Source organism: Rhinolophus ferrumequinum, chromosome 16, assembly GCF_004115265.2.
Source record: "Rhinolophus ferrumequinum isolate MPI-CBG mRhiFer1 chromosome 16, mRhiFer1_v1.p, whole genome shotgun sequence".
Taxonomy (NCBI): domain Eukaryota; kingdom Metazoa; phylum Chordata; class Mammalia; order Chiroptera; family Rhinolophidae; genus Rhinolophus; species Rhinolophus ferrumequinum.
Window position 1 is genome coordinate 30,050,150 of NC_046299.1, and position 18,258 is coordinate 30,068,407.

Sequence of the window (18,258 nt, forward strand, 5' to 3'; positions counted from 1 at the left end):
CTGAGAGGCAGAGAGAATGTTTCAGAAGAGGGTGTAGCTTGGGACAGGACTTGCTGACAGGAATTGGATCGGGCAAAGGATATGAGCAAGTGAGACCAACAGAGGATATGTCCGTTGAAAGAGTTTGAAGTGGAAAGCTGCCTGAGGGAATCTGGTGAAAAATTTGGAAAGCTGGGAGCGCTGGCTTGAATTGTCTTTCGAAATAGAATGGACAGCCTTGGTCTTGAGGAGAGGAAATGGTAGCACCGAGCAGAATGGTAGCACCGAGCAGAGCCGTCGACAGCAGCACTAAGAACTCATTAGGAGAATTAAAGTGCAAGGGCAAGGAGAAATTCGATTGTCAAGCTTCAGGCGATATACAAGCAAGGCCAGACTAAAGTGGCATCTGTAGGGAAGCATCTACTAGGTTAAAGTGCAGAATTTGCCAGTTGTCTGATGCTGAATGAGAGAGAACAAGCAGTGAGGCAAGAACTAGGTATTTGTGGACTCAGATGTGGGCACCAGCAGCTATAACCAATATGACATTGAGCAAATTGTTTAATCTCTGAACCTCAGTTTACTCATCTGAGTTAATAGAGGATTACGTGAGACCGTGCACATATCCACCAACACAGTACTGAGGCTTAGTATGTGCTAAATAATATTAGTGTCTTTTCTCCCTGATGAAAATGTCGTGCTTGGTAATAATAAAACTGCCCGACTAGTTTGACCAGTTCCCTCCCACACCCATAATCTGGTCTCAGTTTTCTTGGTCAGGTGCTTGTTGGAACTGACTGTGACCAGAACTGACAGATTGGCAGATTTCACAAGGACCTCTTTATATAAGGAATGTGTGGTTATGTAAAAAGAGCAGACTTTACATCCGAATGCCACCGGTCACTGCCCTGGACTGCCGGACTTAACTTAGAACCCAGGAAGTAGATGGCCAGTTTTCAACTCTGAGGGGGTTCTCCCCATCCGACTTGTTTTCTTGTCCATTCCTACCTTCCCTCACTCCTGCCTGCCAAGCAACAAGCCCACAAAGAAATAGTTACTAGTGTGATAGAAAACACAAAACAGGCTAGAACCAAAATGTTTGAACCTCAGCCCTATGTAGTAAATGTAGTCAAAGAAATATGTTCATTTCTGAATCCAACTGGAATGTTTAGGAATCCGTGGACTTGGGCTGTACCTGCAGAGCCATCTCTATAGCTTACTTGAAATGTCACCATTTTTTCACCTATATCATACCATTAAGGTCTGGCTCTTGTGCCACCACCTACAGAAAGTCTTCCCTGATTTTTCTATCCATGTGTTCACTAGAAAAAAAAAACTATCTTCTTTCTATGAAGTTCCCCTTTTAAAAATGCATTTTAAAAAATACTTTTTAGGATCCTTAATGTATTGTACCTAGATTAGAGTTCTCTATGTACTTATTCTTCTTGCACATTCCTTGAGAACAAGGACTTGCTCGGGTCAGTATTCCCCTGCAGTTCCTAGGGCACATAGTAGTGTGCAGTAAATCTTGGAGATCTGATGTTCTCATCCAAGAGGAAAATAAATAAGGAATCCAGTTCAGAGACCTGCAGTGTTCTTCAGGCAGGGGGCATTGGTGAGCGGTTTCATCTCCTCCCACCCACCGCCTTCAATCCTATACTCCAATAAACACTACTCACTGTTTTCCAAATGTACCGGCCCTTTGATCCTTCCATGCCATGGCCTGAGCTCTTTCCTGACCTTGGAGTACCCTTACTTCCTGGAAAATACTTCCTTACTTCCTTAATTCTCCTCCAGCTCAGATACGGCCTTTGCTCTGTGGCTTTCCCTGATCTTTGGACACCTCTGCTCCATTTGTCTCTCACCAGTGTTCTGTAGCATATACTCCCAGCCTAGCACTTTCGATGTTGTTTCTTATTTATTTACAGGTTGAGGTTTTCCAGGGCCGGGTTCTTCCTTGCTTTATTCATCTTTGTAGCTTCAGTGCCTAATATCATGCCTTGTACCTCCTAAATATTTTTGGTTCTATTGAATTGAATCCAAAGAAAAAGACTCCTGAGGTAAACCAGGTAAGTCCTCTGACCTCAACTCCAAGGTCAGAGAGAACGCTTGAAACAGACTTTCCGTGCCAAAAACAGTCTGAACTCAGGCAGCTCTGGCTGGAGAGGTGCCCTTCAGTTCTCTCTAGGAAGGTCATAGGAAATCAGGGAGCCTGGATTCTAAGAAAACATCTGTCTCTGTGTTCAAACCGTGGATCCTTCTTTCTGGGACCAGAAACCAGCCATTGTTTGGTCAGCCACCGTTTTCTGAAGGCAGCAGCAGTTCAGGGCACAACGCTATAAGCTGGAATTATTTTCCCATTGAAGTTGATATTGAAACATATAAATCAGTAAGAGCATTTGTTGGTTTTAAAAACTGTGGGTCTTTCAAAAGACCCCACACCTCTTTAGAGAATGAGAGTGTGTATTACCCTCTTCTTGAGAAAGATCTTGTGGTTTTTAATTTTTTCCACAAATTTTCATTTTGAAAATTTTCAAACCTACCAAAAAAGTTGTAAGAATAGTACAAATGACTCACCAGTTGTTAGCATTTTCCTACATTTGTTTTCTCTCTCTTTTTTCTGTTGGTCTGTGTATATGTATTAATACATGTATATTTTTTTATGAATCATTTGAGAGTAAATTGTAGACAGCAAGACCCTCACTTCTAGTGGAGGAGAGGGGAGAAGGGAGGCGGAAGAAGGGGTAAAAAAAAAAAGACCCCTCACTCCTAAATGCTGTAGCGTATGTCTCCTGAGAACAAGAAATACCCAGATTGTCCCAGTAATGTTTTTTAAAGTGTTTTTCTTTAATCCAGGATCCAAAGTCTAGTTTTACATTTACTTGTCATGTCTCTTTACTCTCCTTTAATTTAGACCGTTTCCTAGGCTCTTTGTCCTTTGTCTCATTTGAAGAGTCCATGCCAGATGTTTTATAGAATATCACTTAATTTGGAGTTATCTGATTACTTCCTCTAATGAGATGCAGATGAAACTGTTACCAGGACGACCGCCAAGATGCTGCACCAAGAGGGCTGCAGTGTGTGATGGACATGACAGTGATGTCAGTTTGCCCCGTTGGTGCTGCTGTCACGTTTGAGCATTTGGTTAAGGTGTTATCTGCCAGATCCCTCCACTGGAAAGGTACCTCCTTCTCCCTTTCACATACTGATCTAGGAGGTGCTGCTTTAAGGCTGTGTGAGGATTTGGTATCCCCTCCCCACATTCACACAGTGGTTTTAGGATACACTGACAATTCTTGCTCACGTCGATTCGTCCTGTGGCAATGATACTCGTTTTATTAAAATCTTGTTTAATTTAGTAGAATCTCTTTAACTCCCTCAAGAGCCTTCATTCTAAATGTACAATTTAAAAATACATTGGAAACCAATAAGCGTCTCTACTAAATAAGAAAATTTGATTGACCTAAATAAAGCTAAATCTAAGCTTCTCCTGATTATTTTGAAATTCATCATTTCAACTCTTCTTAATACAGTTTTTGTGGGCTTCAGAGCAAACATATTTACATAGGCCTTAAATTTTAGGAGTGAAGCACAGGTGACCACTTCCTGCCATTAAAACACTTATTGTTTATTTTCATTTATTGTCACTTTTGTGGAAAGTCCTTATTTGCTAGTGATACTGAAATTTTTATCTCACCATTTTTAGGTGAGGCAGGAGTTAATGGCTAAAGAATGAGGGCTATGGAAGCTGACCTAAATTTTAATCCCAAATTTAACCTCTACATTTTAATCTGAGATGTCACTAAACCTCTTGGAGTTTCAGTTTCTTCATCTGTAAAATGGTCAGAACAACTGTAATTACCTCATGGCATGACGGCGAGGACGGAAAGAGCTAACAGATGTAAAGTATTTATTAGTGAAGTTCCTGGCACATGTAAGCGTTGGTAACTGGTGTTTGTGGTAAATTGGTGGTGATTGTTATTTGTACTAGGGATCAGTGTAAAACATTATAAAATGAAAAGTTATGTATTTAAATGCTCAGCAAGCTTTGTTTTTGTAAAGTAGCCAAGAACATTTTGGAGGTTGTTATACTTAATGTGTTCTCTGGTATTAAGAGGAAAAAAAAATCTTTTAATTAAATTTTCCCTTCAGAAACCTGGCCAAATAAAATGGAATTATCCCAATTAAGCAACCCCCTCTCTGGTACCTTCCTGTTTCTCTCTCCCCCAGAGAAGGACATTGGTCAGTCCAGGCTTCTCCAAAAATCCCTTACTGTTCTATCCTTCCTCCCACCACCTATTTGGTACCCGTGGAAAAGCAAGTGATTTTCTGCCATCCATTCTGCATGCAAGGGTGTAAGGTGTGATTTGTGGTGGTGACAGGGGCAAGAGCTCCCACCGCTCCCCCCAGAGCCCATATTTCTACCCACAGACTTGCTCTGAGTTGTGGGCCTCCCACATCTCTGACGCCCCCCGCACCCTCCTCAGGTACTTGGGAAACAACGTCAGCATTTCTGAAACTTGAGGAGCTTTATAATCCTGTTATCTCTTATTGGCTCATAGGGCAAGGAAGAACAGAGGGAGTGTATGATTTTTTGGCCAAGTTTTTTTATTCCTTTCAAACTAGTAACAAAACCCACCATCATAGTGACAGTTTGACGAGCTGGATATATAGACTTTTATTTAAAGAATATATTAAAATCAGCAAATAATACCACATCTGATAGTTCTCTCTCCTGGTGGAAATGGCTAATGATATATAACAGCAAACATTCAGTCACTTTATTGTTTGTTTACAGTAATATTAAGCCTGCCATTCAAATAACTTTAATTAAGGTTTTTTCTTTAGTATCTAGATTATTGCCCTTTACTCATTAAATGCTTGCAGATGCAACGTAGAAAGTGTATATCATTAATTTTAACTTTAATTTTTATAATGAGACATATGCAAAACTCTACTTAATTTTACATATCACATAAGTAACTGAAAATGCAGTAAGAGAAAAATTGACGTTGCGTGATATTTTAGTTTACAAAGCACCTTTACATATATTAGCTCACAACCTACATCTCTGTAAGATAATCAGGACAAATACTTAAGTTTCTTCATTTTACAGAGAAAAGAGCCAAGGCTCAGAAACTTTGTGAATGTTCAAGTTCATGGTTCCACCACTTACTGTGTGACCTTGAACAAGTGTCTTAATCACTCTGTGCAATTTCTTTAACTGTAAAACAATTTAAAATAGTGCCTACCTCACAGGGTATGTGTGAAGATGAAACGAGTTACTACATAGAAGGCACTTAGAATAGTGCCTGGTGCGTCGCGGATGCCTTATGAATGTTAGCTGTTAGTTGTTATCACATAGCTAGTAAATGTTAGGACTTAGGCCCAATTCCAGACCTTCTGACCCCTAGTCCAGAACTCTTTTCATAGTACCATGTGGAATTTGCCTTTTAGTAAATCATTGATTTAATTTCTATCTCACATTGACCTTGTTATTCTTGAAGGGTTCTTTTTGTACTTTATTTACTTTGACCTCAAATTTCTGAAGATCAAAAGGGAAATGTGTTTAAAGGATTCTTCCTGATATTTTTTTTTTTTTTTTTTTTTACTTCTCTGATTTTTGTTGTCATCTTGGTTTCCTTGACCGTGAGGTTTCAGAAGGTGTTTTAGTAGGTGAAGTTACCATAAAGTTGTTTTCAGGAGTGATTTTGGATGTTTCTAGTGGATTTTGTTTCGGTCAGAAGGCCTGAGGTGGGAAGTAGGATTGAAGGAAATTGTTAGACTTGAGTCACACACCTTATCTGCAGTGCTAAAAGAATATTGTCATTATTGAGCGTGGCGGCTTGCTGACCAGGGAGTAGAAATGATTTGTTGTAAAAGAGCCATCCTGAAGAAATTGGTAAAGTATAATGGGGCCATTCCCTGGGAAAGGAAAATAAGTTGTTTGTAGATATTTTTCTTAGTAATAATATTGTGGCATGCTTTGACATGTGACTCCCTGTTGTTTTTACTCTTTCTATTGCCAATGTTGACATTTATGACTGTGAGATAGGCCTGAGTGAAAATCGGTGTGCTTTTGTGGTAGCTAGTCAGCTGCTATGGGGAGATACCTCCCTCTGCTCTGATGCCCACGCTGAACCCAGGGAGGGATTTGATGTGGAAGATTGCAGAGGACAGGCAGGACAGGTGCAGCCAGCCTGGTGGCCTCCCAGAGGCAAGGAGCGGAGAAGCCCAGCTCGCCGAGCATGCCCCGGCCCCAGGCCTTTTTGATGTGCCTGTACATGGTGTATACAGACGGGGTCCTCTCCAGGAACCAGAGATCCTGTGTGTCCCTTAGGACCTTTGTGGAAGAGTTGTACCAGGATTTCACCTGGTGAGGCAGGTTGGAGAGGACATGCTAAGACCTTCTCTTTGTGATAGTTGCATCTTTTAACCCATTCATCTCTAATTTTCTCTTTGGCAAGTGGAATTAATGTTCTCACATTGAATGAAAACACTGACTTTTCAGTAGATTCCCTGAGGCTTGTTGATCGGTTGATACTGTTGCCAAAAGAGAGAGACTATGAAGAAATGATGTATTAATCTTTTAGTTTTGCAGTTAGGTATTATTTTTCTTGCTTGGCTACCTGCCGAAACCTCTGACCCATTTAGCCTGGGAGCAAAGCCCAGAAAACAGCGCTGGGTCCTACCCCATTGGTGGCCTCCTCTTGCAGCGACCTGCCCTCTCCTGTGGGCTTGGTGCTTTCCCTTGCGTGCTGGCCTCTGCCGGTTGCGTGGGCACTCTTGGTGTGCTGGGTAGTGGTTGATCTTTTTTCCCCCTACTCTGTTTACTTGGATGCTCTGTATAGTAGATGAGGAGTTTGGAAAAAGGATTTCAAAAAGAGTCCTCATTATTTGTTCATCCACTGCCCCTTATTACATGCTGTCCAGGACTTCAGAGGGCTTTGCTTCTATGCCAGGTGATGAACATCTTAGATGTATGCGAACCTTCTGAATATTTGGGGGTTTTTATTCTTTTCCACCAGCTACATCTCTCTGGCATGCACTGCACCAGAGGAAGACTGCACTGGTGATGGTTTCTAGCAGGACTGGTAGTGGACGTGACAGCTGAGAGACTCAGCAAAGCTGGAGGGGTTGTGGAGAGGATGAATACTCAGGCTTAGACTAGCTCATGAGGATCCTTTGCTCAGCTGCCACTCATGCCTGCCAGTGTGGCAGCAAGTGCCAGAGTCAGCCCCTTAACTGTGTGTTGTTCTCTGTGAGGTCTTTGCTGATTCTCCCAAGTCAGGGTCCTGGCTGGCCTTGGCTCCCATTGCTCTTTTTGTCCTCATTTATCTCCCTCAGCTTTGCAGCGACTAGTTACTTGTCTAAATGTCTATTTCTTCTACCACATAAATTTCTTGACAGCAGGAACCTAGTTTCGTTCATCTCAGTTTTCTCCTAATCCATAGATGGAGTCCCACTTGTAGCAGTTGCTCAGAAAATCTTACAGAATTGGACTGAACAAAGCTGGCTGTGTCCATGGAGATCTGCAGCCAGTGTTTATGTTTACAGACCGTTTGCTCTGTCCTGAGACAGGAGAGTGTCCTTGGAGAAACAGCCGTATCAGAAGTAACATCAGAAGTATTAGGTTGGTGCAAAAGTAATTGCGGTTTTTTTTGTTGTTGTTTTAACCTTTTAAACCACAATTGCTTTTGCATCCACCTACTAGCCTTGTTGAGCTTTTTTCTTTCTTTTTTTTTTTGGACAACTTTTGATGAGATACAATTCACATACCATATAGTTCACCCATTTAAAAGGTGTAGTTCAGTGGTTTTTAAGATGTTCACAGAGTTATGCAACCATCACCACAACCAATTTTAGAACACTTTCATCATCCCCGAAAGAACCCGTGTCTATTCCCTCCAATTCCCCAGCCCTAGGCAACCACTCATCTACTCTTTTTTTTTTTTATCTCTAGATTTGCCTGTTCTGGACATTCCATATACATGGAATCGTATACAGTATGTGGTATTTTGTGCCAGGCCTTTTTCATTCAGCCTGTTTTCAAGGTGTGTCCGTGCCGCAGACTGAGGCAAGACAGTGTCTGCAGAGCACCTAATACAGTGCCCGGCCCCTGAGGCTCTCAGTGACTGTTACTTCTCCTGTGTCCCACTCGAGTTCTCAGACTTTAGCCAGAATTTGCCAAAGGAAAACAATTGCTAACATTTTCATTGGTACTTTGAGTTCCATTTACTGATTCCTTCCCCCACCCTTTTGTTTCTGTTCTCCCCAAGGCTACGCCTTTCTGCTGTTCCAGGAGGAGAGCTCAGTACAAGCTTTGATAGACGCCTGCCTAGAAGAAGACGGGAAACTATACTTGTGTGTGTCGAGCCCCACCATCAAGGATAAACCGGTCAGTAGTGCACAGCCAGCTGTTGTTCTTCTAGAGCACACATGCAATTGGAATAGCTGAGCGCCTCTGTGCTGTAAGGGGAATGCTGGTAACTGGGGTCCTCGTACCCGGGGTGACCGCGCTGGGCAGTAGAGCTGGACTGTTGTTGATGGGAAGCTAATAACCAATTACTCAGTGTTTCGTTTTATACCTTTGGGACTGCATGTAAACAAATGTGCCCTTGTCTTCCACTTTACAGCTCTTTTAAGCTAATTCCTATTCAAAAACTCTGAATTGAAGTAAATAATGCTCTTAATGGTTTTGGCAACTGGTTTCTATTATTTCAGATCAAGGACAGGAGTAATTTTTTTTAAAAAAATCATAATCGTCAGTGTTTATGTGCCTCTGAATGCAAGGCATTGTGCTGAGTGGTACCCACAGCTTGCTCAATAGAGCCTTCTGGGCCAGGAGCTTACACTCTAAAAGGGATAGCTTCAAACAGGGCAGGAGAGGGGGAGGACAGAGAACATGGACCCAAAACCATAAATTGCACTTACACAGAATTTGTGGTCGCTGAACCAGACAGTGAGTGCGTAAGTCATTGGGTAAGAGAGGAAGACTGCTTCCTTTCTCCTGCTGAAGTGGATATTGGCGAAGAAGGGGGCAAGACCACGTTCAGAGCAGAAGTAAAGAGCTTGGTGAACGTGGAAGGAGTAAGGACCTGTGGGAAGTTGGGAGGGGTGAGTTTGTGTGTCAAGGCTTGGCGCTAGGAGTGGGAAGTAGAGTAAAAATAGTCAGGTGGACCAAGGCATCTCTGTCATGGGGCCTGCAGCATCCCCTGTAAGACTCATACCAGAGGTGTGGAGCTTGCGTGGCAGCTACATTTATTCTTAGAAATGTGCACGTGGAAAGAGATAGTCAGACGTAGAAGTTAGAGTCGTGACTCTAGAATTTATGTAACTGCTTGGCTCTGAATAAGTCACCCAATCCTTGCTGAATCTTGGTTTCCTCGTCTATGAAATGGGAAAAATAATGGCACCTCTCTGGGATGTTGAGAGGCTTAGATAAGAGGAAAACGAACGTGGAAACATTTGGTGAGGTCAGGTACTTGTGCAAATGTAGCTGGAGGGTGCTATTAGCCTAACATAGTGCTAGAGAGAGGATTCAAGAGAACAAAGTTAGAGCTGATCTACACACTAGCATCTGTTGAAAAGAAATGGTGCCATCTAGAACCGAGTTTACAGTTGGTTGCAAAAGGATGGTGCTGGGACTTAGCCACCTATAAGGAGGAGACTCCGGTATGTAAAGCAGAAGAGGGAGTTACTAAAGAATGGGGAGATTGCATCACCGTATTAGAAAAATTGATACAGAAGAAGAGGCAAGGATTTTATTTTAGTAAGTGTGAAAGTGCCAATCATTTTCAAATTCTGGGGCCATTACCCAATTTTTATAACAACAGTTAACAGTGCTGGATAGAGTAGCTATACAGGTAGGGAAAAACAATAGGAAACTGAAGGTGGGGAAAAAGAGTAGGCAACCTTCGTTAACTTTGGTCATGAACAGTGTGGAGAGGCTGTGTATATCACTGGCACTGGAGTAGAAGGGGAATGTGCAGTGTTTCGTCGGAGTAAATAATAAGAGACCAGAAATAACTTCTCCAAATCTCTTTAGAATAGTGTGAGATTAGAAAGAGTGAACCCAATTTGGCAGGGTCAGATAGGTTGAGAGGTAAATGGTCAACCTCCAGAGAACCTCTGCCACTGGCACCTCAGTATGAGGGGATGGGGGTGAGATAGGAATAGCTAAGGTAGGATTGGTCATGCACTCTAGAAGAGGATTAGAAAGTAGACACACACACACACACACACACACACACACACACAGAGGCAGAGGGGTAGAGGTACGCACTGAGATGGTTATGCCCACAGTAGATTAAGAAGCAGTTGAATTGAGAGGAGGTGACTGGAGATGGACAGATGGGGTGTGTATACCTTGGAAAGCTCGTCACTGGCTCTATGGGAGAAAGGGGATGATATGCCTTGTCAGGGCAAGCCCTCCCCAGGGCTGGACATCTCTTGAGAGGGGAATGAGCAGTGGTACCATTACTGGTGAGTGGTTCACTCCAAACACATGTATTGCCCTTGGCTTGAAGGACCTTTGCAAATAATTAGTGTAATTATCTGTTTTGGAAATGTTTACGGGGAAACTAACTTTCATTGTTTGTGTTTCTACAAATTTCTGCCTTATTGCAATTTTCATTTTTTGAGCTCAAGTGAAGCAGTTTTATTAGAGCTTGGTGAATTCTGAATGGTGGCTGCTGATCACATATTTCTTTGACCCAAGCATACTCAGAATTTCCAGCATAAACAATTTGGATAAAATTTAGGCTAGGAAACATTAAAGTCCCCAAACACCTCTAATTCTAATGAACTGGATCCCGTTTTGGGTTCCAACTCTTTTGGCTCCATTTTTGAAACCTTCTCTTCGTATGCTTCAGTGCTCCATCTCTCTCTCCCAGCCTCGTTTCGCCACACTTCCCCACCAGGTTCGGTACATCCACCTCGTTTTGGACGCTCCCATAGAAAGTGAGAGCTGGGTTGAACCTTTGGGGGTAAATGAGGACCTTGGCAATAGCGCAAGGTAAAGTCAACCTTTGGAGCTCATTCCCCAAACTCTGAGCTATGGTTCTTTCCCACTTTTTCTCATTAGTTGGCTTCCTTTCAGAATCCTAGTGTCCTCATTCTGTTGTTTAGTTCTTCCCAATCCTCACTGAATTTCTCCTTGGAAATACACCATGTTCCAAAATGACCTCACAGATTTTCTATCCTTTGTCCGTTCCCCTAGTCTCCCTCACCCCCCGCCCCAATCAAACCTGTTCCTTTGTGTGGATTAGGTTAATCAGATTGTTTTCCTAATACAGAGCCTGATAGCAAGGTCCCCTCTCACTAATCCTTTCTAAGATCACGTTTGTTTTATAACTCAAACGAGTCCCTAATTAATGGATTTCAAGTAGTATCAGAGAGATATTTTTGGTCAGTGATTACCTTTCATTAAATGGCTCCATTTAGACTATTCTATGTATAGGTCTGATCCTGAAAGATGGCAGACAACACTGTATTAATGTCCTGATTAATTGACTCCTTAGTCTCCAAGAATGGGAAGACAAATTGGTGAGAGCAGGAGCTATTGCAGAACTTCTAGGTCTGTGTGGTTTTTTTTTTTTCCTCCTCCAGCAAGAGGAGTTCCATAGCTCAGATATCACAGGCATCTCAGAGGACAGCTGTGTCCTCGTCCAGGCTCCCAGGGAAGCAGGCAGACACTATGACAGTGGTCCCTCTCGTCAAGGTGACTCTACTTTTTTGGATGTATTAGGTTGGTGCAAAAGTAATTGCGGATTTTGAAATTATTTGAAATTGCGTTTAAACCGCAATTACTTTTGCACTAACCTCATATAAATAGACTGAACCTGAAGGTTCAAGACAGCAAACTGATAGAGTAGGGAACCTTGGCGGGTCTAACAGAAATAAGGATGGGAAAAGAGTAACCTTGAAAAGGAGGTGAGGAAGATGTGGTTGTTACCTTTTTATGACACTTTAGCCAGAGAGGTGGAATAGCAGACACCTTGAAAGGAGGAACAGAGAAGGTTCCTGCTTCTTCCTCCTTGCAGTTTATAACACAATCACAATTTATAAATATCCTGAAATATGACAGATTGATTTTGCTATATGTTTAAAAATTGTCTTACCAAACTGAAGTGTGCGTAATTACGTAAGCTTAATTCTTTAGGTTATTGCTTAGGTAACGTGGTCATCCACTTAAAACTTGAAAAATAAAAATTGGGGGAAAAAATATTAGGAACAAGGAAGTTGGAAATAGAGGCTGGCTTAATTCTTTAATTCTGTCCAATCTTTTTATCATTCTGGTTTCTCTTGCCCCCATTTATGTATTAATAAGATTTCTAGCACTTTTAATCACTCCTCTTTAGTTACAAAAGCAGTCCATATCATTTTGCCTGGGGTTTAATATCTTCCCAAACTGACTTAAAATTTTTTGCAACCTTACCTTTTTCTGCTTTCCTTTTGAATCCCATATTCAATTAACTGAAATATTTCTGTTCCCATCTTAATTTCTAATTTCTACCCTTATTTTGAGACACCTCTCGAATGCCATCTCTCTCCTGAAGCTTTCACTACACCATCTATACAGCAAATCGTAGCTGCTATTATAGCTATATCTCCAATCCACTACAGCCATTTTTTTTAAATGGTGTGCCTTCCTTCCTTCAAACCACCTTTGAGTGTGAGTTGTAGCCAAGGCGTTAGTACTAGTCACTATGAATCAGAACTTGCTATGAATCAGACATAAAATCCTGTGTCAAAAAGTTAATAGTATAATGGGTAGATAAAACAAGTATATAAATACACATATCTATAGAGACTGTGGCACATAAAAGGTTTGCAAATATTTATCAAATTAAGAAAAATAAATACAATGAAGATAAGATGGAGATTAAGTACTTTGGAGAGTTTATATATACCTAGAATGATGAAAGAAAGCTTCTTGAATGAAGTGTCATTTGAACTAGGCCTTGAAGGATGAAGAGAGGTCGGAGGTTGGCCAGGAGAGGGGTAGAGGTGTGGAGGTGCCGGGAAATAGACATTCCCGAAAAAGACAACAGTCTGAACACAGGAATGAGAAATTGTGTGGTATGAATGGAGGACATTTAGGTTGGTTAGATGGAACACACCTGTATGAAGGAGAATAGAGGGAAATTAAGCTGGGGAAAATAGGGAGGGGCCAAGTTCTAGGGCACATTGATAGACAGCTTCCGGCCTTGGGTTTGTGGTGTATTTACTCAAACTTTTTCATTCTCCATCTACTACCTCCTAAGACAATAACTATAATTTTATCTTGGCTCAATCAAATCTGGTTTTGTTATATCCCACCTTGGAAATCTTCAGCAATTCTTATCTTCTTTTTTGATTTGTTCTTTGATCCTTGGTCTAAATTTGTGGTTGGGGCACCTTCCATCATAGGAATTTCTCCAAAGAAAGAATTCCTCCTCTAAAATGAGAGAATTACCTCCTATTTTTCTTTCCCTGAGTCTCTGATTTTGTGAATGGGTCCACAGTTTTCTTAGTCCTTGAGTCTTTGGAAGTGGTTATTCTTTTCTAGGGAGGTCTAAAAGATGCTGCAGTATGCTAAATGGTATCTAGTGGATAAAACAGCCAATCTATCCCTAAGGGACCATACTCAGTGTTTTCCAAAGTGTGTTTTGAAGATCAATTGTCCCATCAAACAGATACTCTTCAGAGGCTCAGTAACAGAAGGTTTGCTCATAATAATAATAATAATAGGTGTCATTTATTGAGCACTTACTGTATACACTTTATATCCATTTTTCTCCTTTAATTAAAGGTTTCATATCCAAAAACACTCGGGAAACATTGACATATAAAGGTTCTGAGAAGTAAATAAATCCATGTAATATTGTTTAATCCAGCATATTATATACCTGTTTTGGAATTATACTTGTGAAGATTTCGGTGGAATTAGTATTCCATGAAACTCCCTCAAAGAATAGGTTTCTTCCCAGGAAAGACTTAGGTAACTTGAACTGTGATGTGTACATTCCTCTCAAGAGTTTTAGTGATCAGCATGCCAGTAACAACTTCCTTGTCCCAGTACCATGGAGCTGAAAATACACATTTATGTAGACATTGGACAAAATTGTATGGCCGCAGAGCACGGTCATCTGAGGCTATGAACCTGGAAGTTAAAATAGCTGAATATAATGTCAGTTTCTTTGCTAAACCATTTTCTTGAACTTTACTCATTCTCCTTCTCTCTCTTTGTCTCTCTCTCTCTTTCTCTCTCTCTCTCAATTAAGCTTTTCTAACCCCTAGGTTTGTTAGGTTTAAGGAGAGTCTATTGATTACTACTTTAATGCATTGAAAATGGGCAGAACGGGTTTGGAAAGAAAAGAGAGGCCAATCACTCACAAATACAAATGCGTTTTGACTCGTGCAGGAGACTGTCAGGAAGCGTGACTGGTGGCCAGTAGTCTGAAGCACAGGGACCTTGGGGGCACACGATGTCATTGCCGGGGAAAGAGTATGTCTAGACTTTGGGTCAAGTAAACATGGGTTTCAGTCCTGAGTTGACTTCACTCTCTTCTGAGCCTGAATTTCTTTATCTCTAAAGTAGGGATCATTTTTACAGTGTAGCAGTTCTGGTGAGTTTAAGTATAACAGTGTGTGTAAAACGCTGAGCACGGTGAGGGAGTGTCAGTGCTCAAAAGTTCAGGTTTCTTCTTTCTTTCCAAAGGGACTCCTCTGTCATGCTTATGCTTTCTGTGTGTTATGGCAGCATCAGCAGTGATGATGAGCACGAGGTAATGCTGATGGTGGCGGGGGGTCACCTGGCGGCTCTGATTAGGCCCGAGTCCGGGGGTGCCCGCTGCTGACCAGACACACTGTATTTCCTTGCCCCTGGAGGATGGCTTTTCGTGGAGTGAGGAGAGTGATCTGGGAGAGAGAAGCGCAACTGCTAGACATCTTCATGCAGCACCAGTGTCTGCCCCTCAGGGAAACCTTTGCTAAATCATCAGAACGCTGATGAGCACAGAGCACTCACTCAGGGTGGCACTGTGCCAGGCCACTGGGACCCTTCAGCGATACGGTCTCAGCCTTAGGGCACCCTGGAGTCCGACAGAGGGAACAAGGCAGGTGAATAGCACGTGAAGTAAGGAGTCACAGGCGCCGTGACAGAAGTCATATAGGGAGGGGTTCGGCTGGGGAGGGGGGCGGCTCCACAGCAAAGTGGTCAGATGTTCCTGAAGGAATCAGGAAGCCTTTTGAAGGAAGGTGTTCCCTTGAACCTTCTGGTTATAAGTACAGCTATTAATCATGGCATTTAATTAATAATGGCTTTATTAAGTGAAGCACAGAGCAAGGCTATGCATAGCCATTCTGAGGGCACAGTTTATGCATGCTCTATTTTGTACTGGGTGCCTTTATGAAACAATATACAGAGTGCTGTTTGAATTGTTCAACAGTAATTGAAGGTCCTAGACAGGGGGCTGTGAGCCTGTGGTTTCCATGCACCTGCAGGTTGTGCAGCTTGTTGTAGATGGCAGGGGTTTCCTTTCTGTTCCTGGACTGTTTCTTGGCCCTGCTGGTGGACCTGGAGCAAGTTGGGAGAGCATGAGAGAATTTCCCAGGGTGACTTTTGGCTCCCTGTCTAGGACAAGGCTCTCTGGGGCTTGTGATCTACAGTCATGCACCACATAATGACATTTTGGTCAACAATAGACTGCATATAAAACAGCAATCCCATAAAATTATAATGGAGCTGAAAATTATCACCTAGTAATGTTGTAGCTGTCATAACGTCATAGCACAACTCATTGCTCACATGTTTGTGGCGATGCTGGTGGAAACACACTGACTGTGCTGCCGTCATAAAGTGTAGCATAGACAATGGCAGTAGGAGGCTGTACTGTGTAGGTTTGTGTAAATGCACTCTGTGACGAAATTGCCTAAGAATACATGTCTCAGAATGTATCCCTGTCATTAAGTGACACATGACTGTATTTGTACCGAAGGAATGGGAGAAATAGTCTGAGTGTGGGACAGCTTTTTGCTTTGAGGCCCAGTGGAGTTCTGACTGGAGGCCCCAGAGCTGCCCAGGGTACATAAGTCTAATCAAGGCAACAACTCTGATCAGCTATTATGTTCCTTTCTGCCCATGTCCCCCAGAATATACAGGGAGAGTATCTCCTTCTACCCTCCCTTGGGTGGAGGGTAGCACTTGAGATAACAGGTAGCATCTAAACTCCTAGAAATTACTGACCTTTTTGTTAGGGAGCCATGTGGTAAAAAATTAGGTTGAAATGAGATGCCAGATATGCATGTACATACTTTGAAGAGTCCAAACCACAATTATTGCTGTTGTGGCTGTTAGTTTTAGTGGTTCATAATAGTAAATCAACCCCTTATACTATGGAAGAGATAGACGCCTCACAAACCACAAACTAGTTTATTTGTGATACTGTGGGACTCTCCAGTCACTCTGTGAAGTCTGTGACACTTAAAATAGAATTGCTGACAGCTCGAGTGGGTCTGAGTTCATTACCACTACAGCTGAGCTGTTGCAGCTGTATGTCAGCGGACCTAGGTTTAGCTGACTCATGCTGGTTGTCAGAAGAGCCTGGATGCTGCAGCTTGCTGGGGAGAGCAGTCCTGATGGTTCTGCAGTATTGTTTTTCTGATTCATGTGGATTGAAAGGACTGTGGGATTAGGGAGAGAAAAATAGTCTTTTTCCTAAAGCGCTTGAGTAGGAGTTTGAAGGGTACTGAACAGAGGAAATAGGAAAAGGGAGGGGGAAGGGAAGGCTTACTCACGGCTTTAAGGGAAGCAGAACAAATGACAGGGAAGTTGTGTTTGGTCAGGTAGTTTCTGTGCTGGCCACCAGATTGCACTGTTAACTCTGCGCAGTTTGGTTGCTTTGTGGAGCTGCCTTGAGATGAACAGATGAAAAGAAAGGCTCCATGCTGTAGGCCGGTCATGTGACAGATGTTCTTAACCTAGGGAGATGACCAGACAAGGATGAAATACAGAGCGTGCCAAAAAAATGCATACACATTTTAAGAAAGGAAAAGACTATTAAATTGTAATACAATGAATGATGCTAGCATTCATTTGATTAATGCCATCTTTTGAGCGAACATCATACTACTACACATCACTTCCGTAATGCAACTCAACTTTGAAAAGTCATACATAGATAACATCTCTTAATGTGTACATTTTTTTGGCACCCCCGGTATATAGGGTGAGATGTTCAAAATGAGCTCAAGATAACATTATTTATTGGTAGATGAATAGCTAAATTCTAAATAGTTGTCTAAGCTGAGAGAATTCTAGAACTACAGGGAGGCTTGGTCATATTCAGAAACTTGCAGCCCTGAGGCTTGTGTTAAAAACTGTTCTTACTAAAACTGTATGTTTTCTCTTATCCTGTTATTAAAGATACAATCAAATGCATTTTACATTTAACTTTAACTTAGAGGTTTTTGCAAAATTTCAATGAAATTTTCTTTTTAGGAAATGACGTTATAGTTTCCTGTCAGAATAAGTGACTCATAGTTCTTAATTTTTTTTTGCTACCCCTGTTAATAATGAGTTTCAGTTTTAACTAGGATGTAACTTTAGTTTCTATTTAGAACTATAATTAGATATTTTATTCTTTATTGATAGCAAAACCGTCAGACTGGTTTGGTCACATCTCTTTTGTACAGTTTAGTCAGAAAGCTTTCAGTTCTTCGAATAGCTATCTATCTGAATTTACTATACTCTTAAACCATTTAAAGTTAATTTCTATACAAGCAACTCTTTCAGAGCAGGAAAAAAGTGAGAAAAAGTCCTGGTTTAGAGTGAAGTTTCTACAGCATTTTGTTCAATTAATTCAACCTTACTCCATATTTTGATGCATCAAAGTGTGGCTATTAATAGGTGCTTTGCAAAAGATAGCTTCACTGGAAGTCATTTTGGAAATGCTGGGCTAAACAACATTTGAACCGATTTCTTTCCTGTAGAACTTCTTAGAGCCTTTAATTAATACACACCAGTGGGTGCTGTGAAACTCCAAGAAGGAAGACATACCAGCCTGATAACTTTTCCCAAACACTGCTTGTCTGGTTGGACAGCCTTAGGGGCCTGCACCTCACAGAACACACTTTGGGAAACCTAGAAAAGGAAAATTAGTGCTTTTAGTACTAACTCGTTATCATTAATTTTATATTCTTTTTAGATTTCTGAAAAGCTATTCAAGTCACTATGTGGCATAAATTGGCATATTTGTAGAGCCAAGCTTCATGTTTGGTTTGTGCCTTTATCCTTAA

At 41.6% G+C, this 18,258-nt stretch overlaps 1 protein-coding gene across 9 annotated transcripts in view; it reads left to right on the top strand.

Annotated features, from left to right (window-relative positions):
- Positions 1-18,258, top strand: part of CPEB3 (cytoplasmic polyadenylation element binding protein 3) — a 169,488-nt gene that overhangs the window by 114,499 nt on the left and 36,731 nt on the right. For all 9 annotated transcript variants that reach the window (XM_033130843.1, XM_033130840.1, XM_033130838.1 and 6 more), the window contains one exon: positions 8,256-8,374. In XM_033130843.1, the coding sequence (XP_032986734.1) occupies positions 8,256-8,374 (119 nt within the window). The remainder of the gene's footprint in view (positions 1-8,255; positions 8,375-18,258) is intronic.